At 37.2% G+C, this 20,320-nt stretch overlaps 1 protein-coding gene across 1 annotated transcript; it reads left to right on the forward strand.

Annotated features, from left to right (window-relative positions):
• Window positions 1–994: 994 nt before the first annotated feature.
• Window positions 995–10,555, forward strand: LOC119525244 (vomeronasal type-2 receptor 116-like). Its single transcript, XM_037823874.1, is given in 5 exon segments — window positions 995–1,279; window positions 1,647–2,453; window positions 3,328–3,555; window positions 3,921–4,044; window positions 9,633–10,555. Coding segments are annotated over 4 exon segments (2,019 nt in total). The 5' UTR covers window positions 995–1,279; window positions 1,647–1,709.
• The last annotated feature ends 9,765 nt before the right edge of the window (window positions 10,556–20,320 follow it).

Genomic DNA, 20,320 nt, shown 5'->3' on the forward strand with positions numbered 1-20,320 from the left:
GTTAGTAGAATAGTAATTGAATCTCAACAAAAGGGCATTTGAAGTAAATACAGGAGACTGTTTTATCCTTGTTGGAATAAACGTGAAGGGAAGATTTTTTTGGCCTGGGAGATGACTTCTTAATAATGAAGCTGGAACTGTGCACAGAGCTACAGAAATGATGAAAAGAATAAGGGTCCTTTGGAGGAAGTACTGCTGAAGATGTTGAATAATTGTTAACATTAATGAAATTGTTATAGTTTTAAATTAAGAAATTGATAATAGACTATTTGGATTAGTTTGTACCTTTCCACGTAGATTCCTAAAGTATTTCCAGTTATTTTTAGATACAGATAAGTTCACCTTCCTCTCCATTTTTCGCTTCTCCAAAATGTCCCTGACTTACATTATTCCTCATTCACTGGGGCTGTATGGTTCCCCCAGTTTGTTGATTTTTGATAATGGCAGATCCACAAGTTTGAAGAGGTAGATCTTAGGCTATTTGATTATCAATCTTCTAGTGTGTTCTTTGCAGTCCATGGATGTTATGCCTCTGTCTGCCCATAAAAGTCTGCCTACACTGTGGAAATAATCTGTCAAGGAGACATAACCTTCAGCTGGAATTACTCTATTTTCAACCTCATGTTAATATTACTGCCATTCTACAATCAGTTAATAATATGTTAATATAAAAAATGAATTTGGTTCCTGAATGAAAGAACAAATTACAAATACCACCATGATGGTGGTCTGCTTCTTCAGTCATTACACTTTTCTTTGTAAATAGTGTCATCTTCCCCCAGGTATGTACAATTCACTCAGGGCCTCCCAGAGCCTAACTTATGTTACCCACATATAAGCTAAAATTATAAGGTCCCAGGAGAACCAACTGTTGCAATACATAGAATGAGTTGACTGGATTTTCATCTTTAATTTGGTCACTGTATTGGACTGGAAGATAATCATGGTTTGAGATTTTGCCTAAATATCTCTGTGCCCTCTTCTCAGTTTTCAGACCAAAAACTACCAGTATGTTCTGGCCTTGGTTTTTGCCATTGAAGAGATCAACAGGAACCCTCATCTTTTACTAAACATTTCTCTGGGATATGATCTCTACAATGCCATACACAGTGAACAGAGGACATTGGAGAGTACTGTTAATTGGCAATCAGGGCTTGGCAAGGAGATCCCTAATTATACCTGTAGGAAAGAGAGCAAATCTGTAGCAGTCCTTACAGGAACAACATGGGCAATTTCTGCCCAGATTGGGACACTGCTGGAACTCTACAAAGTCCCACAGGTGAGCCTGGGTGGAGGGGAATGGAGAGGAAATTATGTCTCCTTTTGTGCCATTTTATAAGCCTTTTGAGAAAAGGGGGAAATGAGGGACTTTACTTATCCATCACTCAAATGGTACAACCAATATACAGAGACTTGGGGGGATGTGCCCATGTCCTTTATTTGAAATAGAAAGAAGGGTGAAGGGATAGGATACAAAGGAGTTTCCAGGACTTCTGAGACTCACCAATTAATTTCTATAAAGTTTTCAGGGAGAGGGGATGATTAGAAAGCAGAATGAGCAAAATTTCCTTCTATCACTTCCCACCATGGCTTAATATTCATCAAGACTTACGTTATGTTTCTCACCAAATCTTTTTCCCCATTAGCTTACCTATGGCATTTTTGATACTGACTTGAGTGATGATGTCCAGTTTCCATCTCTCTATCAGATGGCCCCCAAGGACACATCTCTGGCCCTTGGCATGGTCTCATTGATGCTGCATTTCAGCTGGAACTGGGTGGGACTGGTCATCTCAGAAGACAAGAGAGGTGTTCAGTTTCTCTGGGACTTGAGAGGGGAGATGGACAGGAATGGAGTCTGTGCAGCCTTTGTGGAAATGATCCCAGTCACTGAGAGGTCATATTTCTCAAAGTACTGGAAGTATCATTTTAGGATCAAGGAATCATCAGTGAATGTGGTTGTCATTTATGGTGATTCTGACTCACTACTAGGTTTGAGCTTTAGTAAATGGAACTCTTTAGTGATATGGAAAGTCTGGGTCACAACTTCACAATGGGATTTTACCACTGGTGAGGGAGATTTTTTACTTTCTTCATTGCATGGAACTCTCATTTTTTCACACCACCATGAAGAGCTACCTGGTTTCAAAACTTTTATCCAGACAGCTAACCCTTCCAAATACCCAGAAGATTTTTATCTCAGTAAACTGTGGTCCATGTCTTTTGGTTGCTGGATTTCCAAATCTGACTGTAAAACACTGGAGAACTGTCCACCCAATGCCTCCTTGGAGTCTTTGTCTTCTTGGAAGTTTGACAAGGTCATGACTGAAGGAAGTTATAACATCTATAATGCAGCATATGCTGTGGCTCAGTCCCTTCATAAAATGCTTCTTCAGCAAGCAGAAGTGCAGTCAGTGGGAAGTGAAGATGGGCTGCTGGTTCAACCTTGGCAGGTATTGTCTCTTCCATTTGATAGCACATGTATTTCAGAACTTGTCATGTGTGATTTTTGGGGGATTCACATATTCTCAAGCAAAGTTGTATAGAGTTCTCTCTCTGAAAGCACATGAGTTTATGCACTTGTTTCACTTGTTTCACTGTCTAGGAGGTTCATCTAGTCCTAAGCAGAAAAGTCATGAAAAATAAGGGGCTGGAGGCAGGGAGGAAATGATTTATGAATCAAGGTCAATGTATTAGTATTATGTTACTAAGGACCTCAACATCCTGCCCGCCTAATATATTCAATAGGAAATATTTAGACGTCTTCCATGAAGCTCTTAAATGGCAACAGGGAGAGAACTAGTTCTTTAAGTGACTATATATGCTGGGCACTGTAGTGGGTATTTTACATAAATTATCTCCTTTAATTCTGCAACCGCTTCATATATTGACAACCTTTCTTTGCAAGATGATGCTCTGGGAGAACTCAGACCATAAAGTAGTATGTTTGAGTTTGATTCTTCCATTAAGATTCTTCTGCATCCCACATCCATAGATGATTTTGATATTCTTGCACTTGGAGATTTCTCCTGACACTGATTATTATTTTATAAACACTATGATATTTTAGTCCTTCTTATGTTTTAATTTGTATAAATTAAATTAAATTAAGTTAAAATTAAATTAAAATTTGTGTAAATTAAAATTTGTGTAAATTAAAATTTGTGTAAATTTTTGCTTTAATTTGTATGAATTTTTGCTTTAATTTGCGTAAATTAAGTTGCATTATGAAGTAGGTATTACAGAGGATCAGGAATGCTCCCAATTTGGATTTTCTCTCCTCAATACCTGGGCACACTTCCTCACAGAGTGATGAATTTCTTTTAGCTGCACCCATTCCTGAGAAATATCAAATTTAACAATCCTGCTGGTGACCCAGTGAATTTGGATGAGGAAAGGAAATTGGATGCCGGTTATGACATTCTCAACTTTTGGAATTTTCCAGATGGTTTGGGACTTAAAGTGAAAGTAGGACAATTTGCCTTAGATGCAGCACATGATCAACAATTGTCTGTGTCTGAGGATTTGATAGAGTGGGCTGCAGGATTTTCAGAGGTGGGTGGTATCCAATTACCATGCTTTATATTAAAAATAAGTAACCAAAATATTGTCATGGAGATTTTCTACCTCCTTACTGCTCAGTAAATAGCCACATGTGACATTTAACAACTCACCTTTAAATTGAAGAATTTTCCTACTTACTGTTCAATGGATAGAAGGAAAATACATTTATTAATATGTATATATTTAAAAATTAGTATATATTTCACATCACATAATAAACATGACATCCTGTCAATTAAGGTGATCCAAGTATTTATAATTTAAATTCATTGATGGTCTGATAACTCAAACAATCTAATTATTAGAGGGTTAGTTAAATTCATAGCTGTTAACAACATATATCTGATTTTCTTCAGACTCCCCACTCTGTATGCAGTGAAAAATGTATTCCTGGATTCAGGAAAACCTCTCAGGAGGGAAAGCCTACCTGCTGCTTTCTTTGCACACCCTGCCCAGAGAATGAGATTTCCAATGAGACAGGTAAGTGTACCCACAGGGAAAGACCCTACCTCTCTTTATATTCCTCAAACACAAAGAATTGGAGTCATCTGGAGGACAATGGAAGAGTCAAAATTCTTCCTTCCTTCATTTAGTAATTTAATTTTTATAATCAATAATATTTCCCATTGAAATGACATTCTGCCCTGAAATAGCTTCAGTTATTGCTTTAGACCATTGCAGGCAAATTCTTCCATAGGTAACCCTTTCTGTTACCCCACCACAGTTACCTAAGTTTCCTCCCTTTCTTGGAATTTAATAAATGTTATAAGTACCCACTTTCTGTCTTCCTTGAAAGGATATTTAGATTATGTTGAAGACATGGATCTTAACCATCCTCAGTGTTTAAGTGCATAACATTGTTCGTGACACAGAATAGATGCTCAGAAAAGTTGCAATTGATTTAAGAAATGGGTATCTCTGTGGTGTAGAACATGATCATGATACAGCATACCCTCGATGAGTAGGCTTTATTTCTGCTCTCCTCTGGTTCACAGCTGAGTAGAGGGGACAAAACATAGAGACATTTAATGTCCATCATTAAATTGAATTAGTAAAAGAGCATACAGGGACCAAAGACCAGTATCTACATTGAGAGGAGGGGCTCACGGGGCTCTTAAGAGAGGTGGTAGCATCAGTATTGTGTGAAGTGAATGAAGAGTGGAAGAAATTCCTGGCAGAATTATTAGAAGCAGCAAAAAATCAAATCACCACTGCATGTAAGATTCAAAGACCTGGGGAACTGAAAAACAAAGGTTCATATGACAGGATCACAGAAAATATTGGGGATGGGGATTTTGACATGATGTAGAAAATGGGCATAAAACCAATATTCTAGATTGTTTTCATACTATAGTTAGCATCTTGAAATTACTCATCTTCATGATAGTAAGTGATGGTATCATCTCTAGAGGGAGGATATTCTAATCTTCTTTTCATGACTAGTATCTAGTTCAGTTTCACAAAGTACTATTATTTCAGTTTTTTGAAATGTTTGAGACTGATGATATAAATTGGCATTTAGTCAATATGAGAAAATGATTCATGTACACATTAAGCATAAGGTAATTTTGAGCATATGTTCTGTGTACAGCTGTAAAGAAGACTGTACCCATCAACTTAAATTCCCACATGTTTGGAGATTAAGAATTACACTTGTAAACAACCCATAGTATAAAGTATATAATACAACAGGAAATATAAAATATTTTGAAATTAAAAATACTACATATCAAGTCTTATGGGATGGAGTTAAAGCTGTGTTCATAGAATTCCTACATTATATACACACACACACACACACACACACATATGTATATAAAATTTAGTAAGTATATTTAGATATAAAAAACTGAAGTTTTAAGTATTCACCACAACCTAAAAAGGAACAGCAAAGTGATCATAAAGAAAATAGAAGACAGAAAATGATAAACAAAATTTAAACTTAATAAAAGACAGATATGGAGAAGAAAAACAAATTAAAGGTAATTCTAATAGAAGAAAAAATGATAAAGGCCTAAAATGATGTATTAAGAAAAAGTAAAAAAGGCAAAAAAGTAATACCAGGAATTAAAAGTGCATGATTTCTACAAAAATATTTTAGCATAATAAAAAGTATAAATAACTTCAGGCCAATACATAGAAAATTTAAATGAAATTCACAAATTCCCAGAAAGTAAAAGTTACAGAATTGTCCCAAGAATAAATTTTAAAAAAAATGGAAAATTTTAACATTTACTAAGGATATTGCACTCCTAGTTACAAATATTGTCTTAAATTTGTGTTGTAACCAATGAATTCACTGGGGAATTCTACCAAACTTTTGAGGAAAAAATAATGCCTATTTACAAAAACACTTCAAGGTAATAGGAAAAAATGGGAAAACTTCTCATTTCAGTTTATGAGAAGACTTAACATTGCTACCAAAATCTGGTAAGATCATTACAAGAAAGGAAATTTGCAGGCCACATTCTTTTTTGAACATAGACTCCCATATTCAAAAGAATTCAACATTCCCAATCCAGTTTTATTTTATAAAGAGGCTATCACATGATAAAGTTTGGTTTATGCGATGTAATTCAGCCCTCTGGAAACAAGAAATAATAATCTCAATAAATGCAGGAAGACATTAATAAAATTCAACACCCTTTCATGATTATAAACAAGCAACAAAAGCAACCTTTATTAAAGTATGAATAGAAGGGATCCATCTTAATTCCATTAAAGATAGTTACTGAAAACAAGAGCAAACATCAAACCTGTGGTGCAAGATTGAAAGCATTTCTAGACAGAGATCAAGAATGAGACAAAAATGCTCAATATTTAGCACTTCTGTTAGACATTACACTGGAGGCCATGACCAATGGAATATTGGCAGGAAAAGTAGTGAAAGGAATAATTACTGGAAAGAATGAAATAAAACCGACTTTATTTGCAGGTGACATTATTCTTCAAGTATATAATCTGGAAGGTTTTATAAAGTGAATATACTGGTCTTAAAATAAGGTTAATATGCAAACTTCTTAATTTATGCCAATTATAGGGCATTCTAAGATGAAATTTTAAAATTTGATATTTATAACATCTTGAAAATATTAAATGCATGTAAATAAAACTAAGGAAAGTTTGGAAAGAGACAGCTCATAAAGTTATGGAAGAACATTGAGAAAAAATTTAATAAGACTGAAATAAATGGAGGGGTAAACCATGCCCATGGGTGAAAAGGTGCAGTACTGTAAAGATGACAGTACCTCCAAATGGATCTATTAACGCAATACAATTGCTGTCAGAATCACAACATTTTTGGTTATAGCTTATTATAATATTCATATGACTATGAAAGAAAAACAAAGCAAAGACAAATTTGAAGTGAAAGAATGGAATGTGAGTACTTATTCTACCTGTTTCAAGTTTTTTATAGTCCTAGTAAAGTGGTTTCAGCATAAGGATAAAAAAGGAAATAAAAGGAACCAAGTGAAATATCCTAAAACAAACAGGTCACATATGGACTAAAGAGTATCAGACATATTGGAGTTCTGAATGTAAAAAAGTAAAATATTTTAAATGAACTCAAAGAAAAATATCTTCAAGACAATTATAGTATCATCCTTAAATGGAAAATTTAATTTAACTATAGTAAATTATTATTTTCTGTTCATTAGTGAAAGGTCAATCCACTGGTGAAATAAAATAAGAAAAATAGATCTGCCCAATGAGAAATCACGACTAGAATATATAGAGTTCCTACAAAATGACAAGGGAAGCTGAAATCATTTGAAGAAAGGGCATGTCTTGTGAACACGGTCTGTTCTAGTTTGCTAATACTGCTGGAATGCAAAACACCAGAGATGAATTGGCTTTGATAAAAGGGGGTTTATTTGGTTACACAGTTACAGTCTTAAGGCCATAAAGTATCAAAGGTAACACATCAGCAATTGGGATCTTCACTGGAGGATGGCCAATGGTGCCTGGAATACCTCTGTTAGCTGGGAAGGCACATGGCTTGTGTCTGCTTCAAAGTTCTGGTTTCAAAATGGCTTTCTCCCAGGACATTCCTCCCTCAACTGCAGTTCCTGAAAAATGTCACTCTTAGTTGCACTTGGGATATTTGTCCTCTCTCAACTTCTCCAGATCAAGAGTCTGCCTTCAATGGCCATTTTCAAACTGTCTCTCATCTGCAGCTCCTGTGCTTTCTTCAAAGTGTCCCATTTGGCTGTAGCTCCTCTTCAAAACATCACTCATAGCTGCACTGAGTTCCCTCTGCCCATCAGCTCATTTATATGGCTCCACTGATCAAGGCCCACCCAATGGGTGGGTCAACACTCCATGGAAATTATCTCATCAGAGTTATTACCCACAGTTGGGTGGGGCATATTCTATGGAAACACTCAAAGAATTATAATCTAATTAACACTGATAGGTCTGCCCACACAAGATTACATCAAAGATAATGGCATTTGGGGGACATAATACTTTCAAACCGGCACAGGGTCTTATATAAAACATCTCAAATGTGCAATGCACATATGAGACAGGGCTCAGATTAATAAGTCACAAGGAAATTGCAAATAAAAATCTTAGTGAAATAGCACAAAATATGCTCCATTGTAGCTAATATTTAACACTGTATCAAGTGTCAGAATATTCCTTGTTGGGGTGTAAATTGGTATATAACCATTTTGCAAATGGTATGGAATTACCTGGAAAGGTGAATATTTACATATTATTTGACCCAGCAATTTAGTATCATATTTGTACCAGATGTACAAAAATGCACATAGCACAATTATTATTAATGACCAAAACCCATAAATACTCGAAACATCCATAACCAGTGAAATGGACTAATAAAAGATGATGTGTCAATATGCTTGAATTCCCTGCAGCAATATAAGTGAATGGATTATACAACTTCACAGCCACAGAGATCACTAACATTTAAAACATATAAAATAACAAGTGTTGGAGAGGATGCAGAGAAATTGGAAATCTAGTGCATTTTTGGTGGGAATTTAAATAGTGTAGCCTCTGTGGAAACCAGTATGAAAGTTCCTTAAAAAGCTAAATATAGAATCACCATATGACCTAACAATTCCACTTCTAGGCATATGCACAAAGTGAAAACAAGTTCTGAAAGAGATAATTGTGCACAATATTTATAGCAGTATTAGTCCCAATAGACAAGAAGTGGAAGTAACTCAAATGTATGTTAACAAATGAATGGATTAGCAAAATATGGGACACACACACAATGAAATATTATCTGTCTGTGAGTAACAATGAAATTTTGAGTTGTGATGCTAGTTGGAAGAAACTTATAAACATTATTCTCATTGAAATGACCAAGACACAAAAGGAAAATATTGTATAGAGTCACTTATAAGAAATGTCTAGAAATAGAGAATCCCCAGAAACAGAATTAGAAGTTACTAAGGAAGAGGGACAGAGGGTAGGGGAAATGTATGTTTGCTGAACATGGTGTGTTTGTGAAAGGAAATAACAAAAATAAATTAAAACAACTGAATGAACTATAGGGATATCCAGTGGCATGGATGAGTCTCAGAAACATAATATTGGGAAAAGAAACTCAAGCAGGATTAATCTGTAGGGTTAGAAATCAGGGAGGTCATTTCTTTGGAGATGTGGGAGGAACTAATGCTTTGAAGGGGTTAGGAAAGGGGCTTCTGAGGGGCTGGTTGTGTTCAGTTTCTTGGCCCATGTGGTGTTACACATGTGTTCATTTCCTCATAATTCATTGATCAGTATAATTATGATTTGTGCTCTTTTATGAGTACACATTATATGCCAATACACATGTTAAAAAGAAAGGAATAAAAGCTCAGCAGTGGAATGAAAAATGCAACTGTTACACAATTGAATGTCTAAAAGTCCAAAAGAAGGCCAGAGGTCTAAGAGAAAATTTGGGGGAAGAAAATCAAGCATACTGAAAAACAGAGTTTATGCAAGCTGGACAGATTTGGCTAAAATTGTCAGATGCTATTCAGTAGGGGTGCTGTGAATAAGAGAAAATTATGGAAACTGGGCTGATGGCAATTTGCATTTCTCCCCAGATACAGATCAGTGTGTGAAGTGTTCAGCTCATCAGTTTGCAAACAGTGAGAGAACACACTGCCTCCAAAAAACTGTGACTTTCCTGGCTTATGAAGACCCATTGGGGATGGCTCTGGTCTGTACTGCTCTTTCTTTCTCTTTCCTCACTGCTGTTATTCTTGGGGTCTTTGTGAAACACTGAGATACTCCCATAGTAAGGGCCAACAACAGGGCTCTCAGCTACATCCTGCTCATCTCCCTCCTCCTGTGCTTCCTCTGCTCCTTACTCTTCATAGGTCATCCAAACACAGCCACCTGCATCTTCCGACAAATTGCATTTGGAATTGTTTTCACCGTGGCTGTTTCCACTGTCTTGGCCAAAACCATCACTGTGGTTTTGGCATTCAAGGCCACTGCACCAAGGAGAAGGATGAGGCAGGGGTTGGTGTCAGGGGCACCCAAATCTGTTATTCCCATCTGCTCCCTGATCCAGGTGACTCTCTGTGGGATCTGGCTGGAAACCTCTCCTCCATTCATTGAGAAAGACGCACATGCTGAGCATGGCTATATCATCATTGAATGCAACAAGGGCTCGATCATTGCCTTCTACTGTGTCCTGGGGTATCTGGGCTGCTTGGCCTTGGGGAGCTTCACCGTAGCTTTCATGGTCAGGAACCTGCCTGACACCTTTAATGAAGCCAAGTTCTTGACCTTCAGCATGCTGGTGTTCTGCAGTGTCTGGGTCACTTTCCTCCCTGTCTACCACAGCACCAAGGGGAAGGTCATGGTGGCCGTGGAGATCTTCTCCATCTTGGCTTCCAGTGCTGGATTACTAGGCTGCATCTTTGCTCCAAAATGTTATATTATTTTGTTAAGGCCAGAGAGGAACACTCAGCATAGATTACAGTATAAATCACAATCTAGGGGCAATAAGCTTTCTTAAGTTTTAACTCATGAATGTTTCCTAAAATGAATAGAGAGCCTGAAGAATATTCACATCATGCTTGCAGTCAGATCTTAGATAACAACATAATGTAAGTTACCTTCTTCAATTAACAAGTAACTGTCATTTTTTTTCTCTAATGTCAGAAGCAGTACAACCCTCAGCCATCCAATTTTTCAACACTGAATTTCATTTTTGATACTTAAAAAAAAATTCTTCCCATTACATTCACTGATGAATACTGATATTCTAGGTTAACTGTGTATGTAATAACCACCTTTATATAGTCTTCCACTTTGCTTTTTCACTTCTAATTTTCCAATAAATGCCTGATAGTTTCCTCTTTTTCCATTTGGCCATAGCTCTCTTAATGATCCAGGAGAATTTATGGAATATTCCTTATTTTCCCACAAATCTGCGTTGTTATACTTTAAATACAATTGTTTCCTAGCTATAAATGACTGTTTCTGAACCCCCTAATGTATTTCATTCATTTTTTTTTTTTCTGTCTTGAACAAATAAAATGTCATTTAACTGTGCTGAACTGGATGGTATGTTTTGTTTGATAACTGGTGAAACATTTCCCTATTCAATTCTGGCATTTCAGGCCTTGAGAGAGGCATTAACCTCATCATGTCTACACCAATCAAAAGCCTGTCTGATAGAAATGCTATTTACGGAAGATCATCTAAAAGAGAAGAACTTTGACTTCTCCTCTGTAGGTTCCCTAGAGTCCATCTCTGACCATATTAGAAAGCCAAGAAGCTTTATGTGTGGACCATTAGCTTAGCTTCTCCCAGAATCACCTTCTGAAATGTAATTTATTTAATGTTATGCCCTAATTTCAAGAAATAATCATTGAGAAATATTCCTTTTTATTAGTTATATAACTGTTACAATGTGCACTGTATATTAGGCCACTCAGAGACTTAGGTAAAAGGATGTTTCCTATAGAAGAAATTTATTTAGAATGAACTTCTAGGAGTAACTGCAACATTTTTCTCTAAGAAAATAATGTTCTTCTTTATTTATAATGAGAACTATATGACTTACTGATGCCAAGAAACTCAGATTCAAATTTAATCCTCAACCATAGCAACTAGAGTAAAGTTTTTGATCAACATATTTGTATTATGCCCCATTCCTTGGTACTGATTTTCTCTTTTTCTTTTAATAGCCATTTATGTATCTTTCTTGAAAATAAATAAATAAAGACATACTTTATTGTAAATAAAGTCAAATCCTTTTTCAGGAGATGCAACTTTCTGTCCAATGGAAATAAGCGGATGATGTTGATATTTAAGGTCCATTTATTTACTCAAAAATTCATCTTCAGATACACATTTTCAATGTCTGTATCATTGGGATTTCTCATAAATGTCATAGATCTGGTTTATAGCCCTGGATACTCTATGTGGGATAAAACCACTTGATAGTGATGCATAATTATTTTAAAGTGTTGTCTTTTTAAAATGTAATTGGATCCAAAGAATATAATGAATAGCTCACAGTATCACCATATGATTGGGCAATCATCATGATAATCCATTTTAGAACATTTTCATTATTGTAAAATGAAGAAAAAATAAAAATAAAAAAGAACTCCCAAGACATCCTATACCCTTTAACCCCATGCCAGTTTGGAACTGTTATATACCCCAGAACAGACGTGCTCTTTAATCCCCTGTAGTTGCAGACTTATTGTGGGTTGGATCTTTTGATTAGGTTGTTTCCTTGGAGGTGTGGCCCTGCCCATTCAAGGTGGATCTTAATTAGTTTATTGGAGTCCATAAGAGAGCACAGGAAGAGAGATAGACCTCAGAGCCAACACAAACCCATATGCTTGGTGATGCAAAACTAAAAGATGAAGTCCAGAGTTTGTTCCAAAGAAGCTAAGTGAGAAACCATAGATGCCTAAAGAGAAAACAACTGGAATCAGAAGCTGAAAGCAAGGCAACCTGGGAGCAAAGGACAAACAGATGACAGCTGCATGACTTCCCACCTGAAAAAGGAGTTCCAGACAGCATTGGCCTTTCCTCAGTGATGGTATCCTTTTGTTGATGCCTTAGTTTGTATACTTTTATAGACTTAGGACTATAAATATGTAACCTAATAAATCCCCTTTATAAAAGCCAATCCATTTCACATATATTGCATTCCAGTAGCTTTAGCAACCTGGAACACCCCCTTATTTATATATTTTTGTCATTATTTTATTACTCATCTGCCCATACAATGTGTAAAACAAGTGCCAGTCACAAGGATTTCAAAATCATATGGTCACATGATAAAAGCTATATAATTATGCAATTATCACCAATATTACTGGATTACAGTTCACAGATACAGATATTTCCTTCTAGGAATTGTAATGCACTAGAAGCTAAAAAGGGATATCTATATAATGCATAAGAATAACCTTCAGAATAACATCTCAACTTTACTTGAAATCTCTCAGCCAGTGAAACTTTATTTTGATTATTTTCCCTATTTTGATCAAGACGGCATTCTCAATTCCATTATGCTAGGGCTGGGCTGATGCCTGGGGTCATGTTCCAGGTTTCCAGGGAGTCCTGCACTCCTTGAGTCTTGTCTCATTTAAGGGAAAATATAGTGAGTTTATTTGCATAGTTGGCCAAGAGAAGGAGGGCAAATCTGACAAACAAAAGAGTTTCTCTGGGTGTGAATCTTAGGTTTAATTACAAGTAGGCTTAGCTTCTCCTTTGCAGGATCATTTTCATAAGGGCAAGTCCCAAGACTGAGGGCTTAAATTGGGATTCCCAATGCTTAATGTTTCCATATTTTCCCCAGTCCCTTAAGGGCACTTTGCAAATACTTTTTTTTTTTTTTTTTATTTTCTGCCCCAAATACTCTGTGATGCATCAATGTATCACATTGTCCTCTACAGAATAACAAGATCTCATTCCCCATTCTAGGTTACATGCAACAATGTTGTTTAATTAAACTAACCACAAGTTACATTAAAAAGAGTGTTACAAAGAATATAAATTTTGTACCAAATAAACATTTCTTAAATAACAGTGAAAACTTGGGAATAGATGTGACTGCTTGAAGAGCTTACAATGTATGAACCTTTACAAGACTCTTTCAACACTTCACAGTCCTGCATTGTCCTTCCACATTTGATTCCCTGATACCAATGTTCATGAATTCAATTCTCAGCCTTTGCTCGTGTTCTAGTTTGCTAATGCTGCAGAATGCAAAACACCAGAGATGGATTGGCTTTTATAAAAAGGGGGTGTATTTGGCTACACAGTTACAGTCTTAAGGCCATAAAGTGTCCAAGGTAACATATCAGTAATCGGGTACCTTCACTGGAGGATGGCCAATGGCGTCTGGAAAACCTCTGTTAGCTGGGAAGGCACATGGCTCGCATCTGCTCCAAAGTTCTGGTTTCAAAATGGCTTTCTCCCAGGACGTTCCTCTCTAGCAAGCTTGCTCCTCTTCAAAACATCACTCACAGCTGCACTCAGTTCCCTCTCTCTGAGTCAGCTCATTTGTATGGCTCCACTGATTAAGGCCCACCCTGAATGGGTGGGGCCATACCTCCATGGGAACATCTCATCAGAATCATCACCCACTGCTGGGTGGGGCACATTCCAAGCAAATCTAACCAGCACCAAAATGTCTGCCCCACAAGACTACAAAGATAATGGCATTTGGGGGACACAATACATTCAAACCGGCACAGCTCATTATAGTTTATATTATTAAGGACTTATGATACTTGTCCATTTGTTTAGGTCTTATTTCACTCAACATACTGTCCTCAAGGTTCATTCACCTAGTTACATGCCTCACAACTCCATTCCTTCTCATAGTCATTCAGTTTTCCATTGTATACATACACCACAGTTAGACCTTCTGTTGACTCCTCAATACACCCTTAGGCAGCCTTCATTTATTGAAAATCATGAATACTGTTGTCATAAATACCAGTGTGCAAATGTCCATTCATGTCCCCACTTTCAGTTCTTCAAAATATATACCAAATAATGGGGTTGCAAGATCAAATACAATCCTATACCCAGCTTCTTGTGGAACGACCGCATTGTCCTCCAGAGGGGCTGAACCATTCTACTTCCATACCAAGAGTGAATAGGTATATCTCTTTCTTCAAGTCTTCTCCAGCCCTTTTATCTTTCTACTTATTTTTTAAACAATTGTATTCACACATCATGCAACCCACCCTAAGTGAACTATCAATAGCTTCTGGTATAATCACATAGTTATGTTTCACCATCACAATCTATATAAGAACATTTCAATTAATTCTGTGAAAAAAGAAGAGGAAGAAAAAAGAGAAAAGAATAAAGAATAAAAAAACAAAACTAGAATCAAAAAAAACAACAAGAATCATGTATCCTTCACTTATATACCTGTGTTGGTTTGGATATATTATGTCCTCCAGAAAAGCCATATTATTTAATGCAACTTGTTGGAGCAGGGTGATTAGTCTGCTGATTAGGTTGGAACCTCTGATTGAATTATTTACTTGGAGATGTGGACCCAGCCCATTTGAGGCAGGTCTTAATTAAATCACTGGAGTCATATAAGAGAGTTCACCGACAGAAAGATCTCAGAACAACTGAGAGAGGAACTGAAACACAAGCCAGGACCAGCAGATGCCAGCAATGTGACTTCCCAGCTGACAGGGTTATTCTGGATGCCATGGGCCATTTTTCGGTGAAGGTATCCTCTTGTTTGATGCCTTAGTTTGGACCCCTTATGGCCATTGAACTGTAAATTAGTACCCAAATAAACCCCTTTCTAAAAGTTAATCATTTCTGGCATTTTATATAGTGGCAACATTAGCAAACTGGAACAAACCCCTCTGTTGACATTTAGCTTTGGTGTATTGACTTTGTTACAATTAATAGAAGAATATTACAATGTTACTGTTAACCATAGAATATAGTTTGTACTGATTGTATTTTCCCCATATACCATCCCATTTTCAACTTTTCAATGTTGATATTCACTTATTCTACCTCATGTAAAATCTTTCTATATTTTTACATTTAATCATGATCCTTGTGCACTCTTATATTTGCTGAGTTATACAGTCACAGTTTTATCCTCTATGTTTCCTCCTGCTGTCATACATGCCTCTAGCTTTCCTATTTCAACCACACTCCCATTCAGTTCATTCATTATACTTACAATATTGGGCTACCATCACATAGTATTGTTCTATCCATTTCTGGATCTGTACAATCAATCCCATTTAGCATTCTTTATTCCTGCAGTATCAAATGCCCAATCTCTACCCTATTTGTATCTCCTGATAACCTATGTTCTAAGCTTGAAATCTCAGAGGTGCTCATTATAATTAGCTTATATTAGTGAGGCCATACAGTATTTGTCCTTTGATTTCTGCATAATTTCAGTCAGCATAATGTCCTTAAGGTTTTTCCCCCTTGTTGCATGCATTGTGACTTAATTCTGTGTTACAGCTGCAGAATGTTCCATTGTATGTATGTATCAGTTTGTTTATCCAGTCATCTGTTGATGGACATTTGGGCTCTTTCAATGTCTTGGTGATCATGAATAATGCCACTATAAACATTGGGGTACAAATGCACATTTGTGCCCAGGCCTTAAGTTCCTCTGAGTATATACTTACAATTTGATTGCTGGATCATACTAAGCTTCCTGAAGAACTGCCAAACTATCTTCCAGAGTGGTTGCACCATTCTATATTCCACAAAGAGTGAATAAGTGTACCTCTGTCCCAGTTCTATTCCCTGACACCTGTGTTCCCAGATTCAATTCTCAGAGTTTGCACACTATAGTTAGTCCAGATTAATGAGGCATTATAATGTTTGTCTTTTTATTTCTGGCTTATTTCACTCAACATGCTATCCCCAAGTTCCAGTCACATAGCTGCATATCTCATAACTTCATCCCTTCTTTTAGCTGTTCGGTATTGCATTGTATGCAAGCACTACAGTTCACCATTCTGTTCATCAGTCGATGTACCCTTAGGTCACCTCCATCCATTGTAAGTTGTGTAAACAACAGTGTACAAATATCCATTCATGCTCATGCTCTCAGTTCTTCCAAGTGTATACCCATTAATGTTTTTGTAGGACCATATGGCAAACCCATACTAAACTTCCTTGTGAATCACTACACTGCCCTTTTGATGGGCTGCACCATTCAAAAGTGCCTCTGTTTATTTTTTCAACAGTTTTATTGACATACCATACAATCTAACCTAATGAAACAATCAATGGTTCCCAGTATAATCATAGAGTTAAGTATTAAACACCATAATCTATAAGAGGATATTTCCATTTCTCCCACAAAGAAAGAGGAAGGAGAGAAAAAAACAAATGTAGAATAAAAAATGAAAATAAAATAAAAAATAAAATAAAATAAATATAAAAGAACAGACAACAATGGATAGCACCAGGAATTCCATACTCCTCCCTTGTGTCCCCCAAATTTTGACATTTACCTTTGGCATATGTCTTTGTTACAATTAATGGAACCATATTACAATGTTACTGTTAACTATAGACATGAGGTTGCATTGATTGTATTTTTCCTCAATACCATCCCATTTTCAATGCCTTGCAATATTCACATTCATTTGTTCTCCCTCATGTAAAAACGTTCTTATATTTGTACATTTGATCATCATCATTGACCACTTTAAGTTTCAGTAAATTATACAGCCCCAGTCTTTATTTTCTAACTTTCCTCTGGTGTCATGTATGCCCCTAGCATTCACCCATATTCAAACTCATCTTTGTTCAGTGTACTTACAATATTGTGCTACCATTACACAGTAATGTGCTATTCATTCCTGGATCTATACAATGAATCCTGTTGAATTTTCTGAACACCTTCAACATCAAATGTCCAATCTCTACCATCTTTTCTATACCTGATAACCTGTGTTCTCAATGTTAACTCTCAAAGTTTGCTTATTAATGTTAGTTCATATTAGTGAGACCATAAAGAATTTGTCCCTTAGTTTATTGGTAATTTCACTCAATATAATACCCTCAAGTTTCACCCACATTGTTGCATGTTTCTTGGGTTTATTCTGTCTCACTGCTGCATAATATTCCATGCTATATAAATGCCACAGCTTGTTTATCCACTCACTTGTTGATGTACAGGTGGGCTGTTTCCATCTCTTGGCAATCAAGAATAATGCTACTATAAACTTTGGTGGGCAAATGTACATTTATGTCCCTGTCTTTCCTTCCTCAAAATATATACCTAGTAATGGTGTGTAGCATTGTTCCAGTTTGCTAATGCTGCCAGAATGCAGAATGCCAGAAATGGATTGGCTTTTATAAAGGGGGTTTATTTGGTTACAAAGTTACAGTCTTAAGACCATAACAGTGTCAAAAGTAAGACATCAACAATCAGGTACCTTGACTGGAGAAAGGCTACTGGCATCCAGAAAACCTCTGTTAGCTTGGAAGGCATGTGGCTGTTGTCCACCTGCTCCCAGGTTGTGTTTCAAAATGGCATTCTCAAAAATGTTGTTCTTGGGGTGTATTAGTTAGATTTCTCTAGGGAAGCAGAATCAACAAGAGATATCTATAAATATAAGATTTATAAAAGTGTCTCATGCAGCTGTGGGTATGCATGAATACAAATTCCATAGGGCAGGCAACAGACTGGTAACTCCAATGAAGATGTTCGATGAACTCCTTAGGTGGCAAACTGGCAACGCCAATGAATGTGTTTGATGAACTCTTCAGGCAACGAACTGGCAATTTCAATGAACTCTCCAGGAAATGCATCACTGGTCAGCCAGAGAAGAAATGAAGGTCCTCTGTCTCACTTAAAGGTCTTCAACTGATTGGATTAAATCCAGCTGATTGCATTCTCTCATTGTGGAAGACATGCCCTTCACTGATGCAATCAGTCAGAGCTGTAGCCAATTGACTTATGATTTAATAAACCAGCATTCTGTTTTTTTAACCAGCCACAAATGTCCTTGCAGTAATGGTTAAGCCAGTGCTTGCTTTACCAGACACCTGGGGACCATCACCTGGCCAAGTTGACACATGAACCTAACCATCACAGTCCACTCCTTGTCAACTTGGCAGTTGTACACACCACCTTAAAACGTACTTTATTTCTAAGTAGAGAAAAATAACAGACATATTTCATTTATCAATATTCCACTCCCCTGTGTAAAACTGGAAATGCACTAAATCTCTCCAGAATAGGGTACAAGTCCTTGGGTGACATTAACACTTAAAACTGATTTCCTTTAACTTAAATACTGCAAAATGAACAATACAGCTCATGTCACATGATAAGGGAATAAGACAGAGAATAAAGCAAGGATATTTGCTTTACAGACAAATGCAAACACACTGATAACAAAACAAGGAGGAAATATTCATGCCATCATAATCCTCATTTCTGTAATTGGTCATGTGTTCATAGTTCATATTTATCAGCACCTTCTCCCACAACACATTCCATGATCCCTTTACCCTCAGCAAGCACTTCAGTTCTCTGTGGGTTCTTTGTCTGGTGGGGTGACCCAAAACTTCATTCCTTGTTTCATGGCCATTGGTAGTCCTGCCTGGATTGGGTTGTTGCAGTTTTCCATTGACTTCAATCACGGGGCATGGTAGTACTAAGAGATGCCCTAGGGGATCTCCTGCATACCAGGAAAACTTTTCTTTACCTCCATTGTGTAGTTGCAGTGCTATTTCCCCTTGATACTCAGGATCAATCATCCCACCCAGTACAGTAACCCCCTTCCTTACATGTTGATTCAGAGGCATAAGAAGCTCAAAGTGGCCAGGGGGCAGTCTGAACTTCCAATTCAATGGAAATATTCTTGTGTTTCCTGGTGGAAGCACTCCTCCATTTGGAACCAAGAATTGTACATCAACAGAGCTTAAGTTTGCAGGGACAGGAAGCAAAAATTTTCCTAGTGGATCACTAGGAGTGACAGTGAGTGGTGCCACACCTGTTTCCACCCCTTGATTCCTGGACCACTGAATCCTGGCTATGGGAGAAACAGCACCATAAAGTGGATGTTGATTCAGAGCATACACAGCCTCCTTGAGAACACTGCCCCAGCCCTATAAGGCATTGCCACCTAGTTGGCACTGTAGTTGAGTTTTCAACAGGCTATTCCACCATTCTTTCAACCAAGCTGCTTCTGGATGATGGGGAACATGGGAAGACCAGAGAATTCCATGAGCATGTGCCCATTCCCTCACTTCATTTGCTATGAAGTGTGTTCCTTGGTCAGAAGCAATGCTGTGTGGAATACCATGATGGTGGATAACACATTCTGTAAGTTCACAGATGGTAGTTTTGGCAAAAGCATTTCATGCAGTGAAGGCAAACCCATATCCAGAATATGTGCCTATTCTAGTAAGAACAAATTGCTGCCCCTTCCATGATGGAAGTTGTCCAATGTGATCAACCTGCCACCAAATAGCAGGCTGATCACCTCATAGAATTGTGCAATATTGGTCACTGAGTGTGGGTTTCTGCTGCTGGAAGACTGGGCAATCAGCAGTGGCTGTGGCCAGGTCAGCCTTGGTGAGTGGAAGTCCATGTTGCTGAACCCAGGCATAACATCCATTCCTACCACCATGACCACTTTGTGCATGAGCCCATTGGGCAGTAACAGGAGTGGCTGGGAAAACAGGCTGATTGTTATCCACCAAATGGGCCATTTTATCCACTTGGTTACTAAAATCCTCTTGTGATGAAGTCACCCTCTTGTGAGCATTCACATGG

This window comes from Choloepus didactylus (genome assembly GCF_015220235.1).
Source record: "Choloepus didactylus isolate mChoDid1 chromosome 25 unlocalized genomic scaffold, mChoDid1.pri SUPER_25_unloc1, whole genome shotgun sequence".
Taxonomy (NCBI): Eukaryota; Metazoa; Chordata; class Mammalia; order Pilosa; family Megalonychidae; genus Choloepus; species Choloepus didactylus.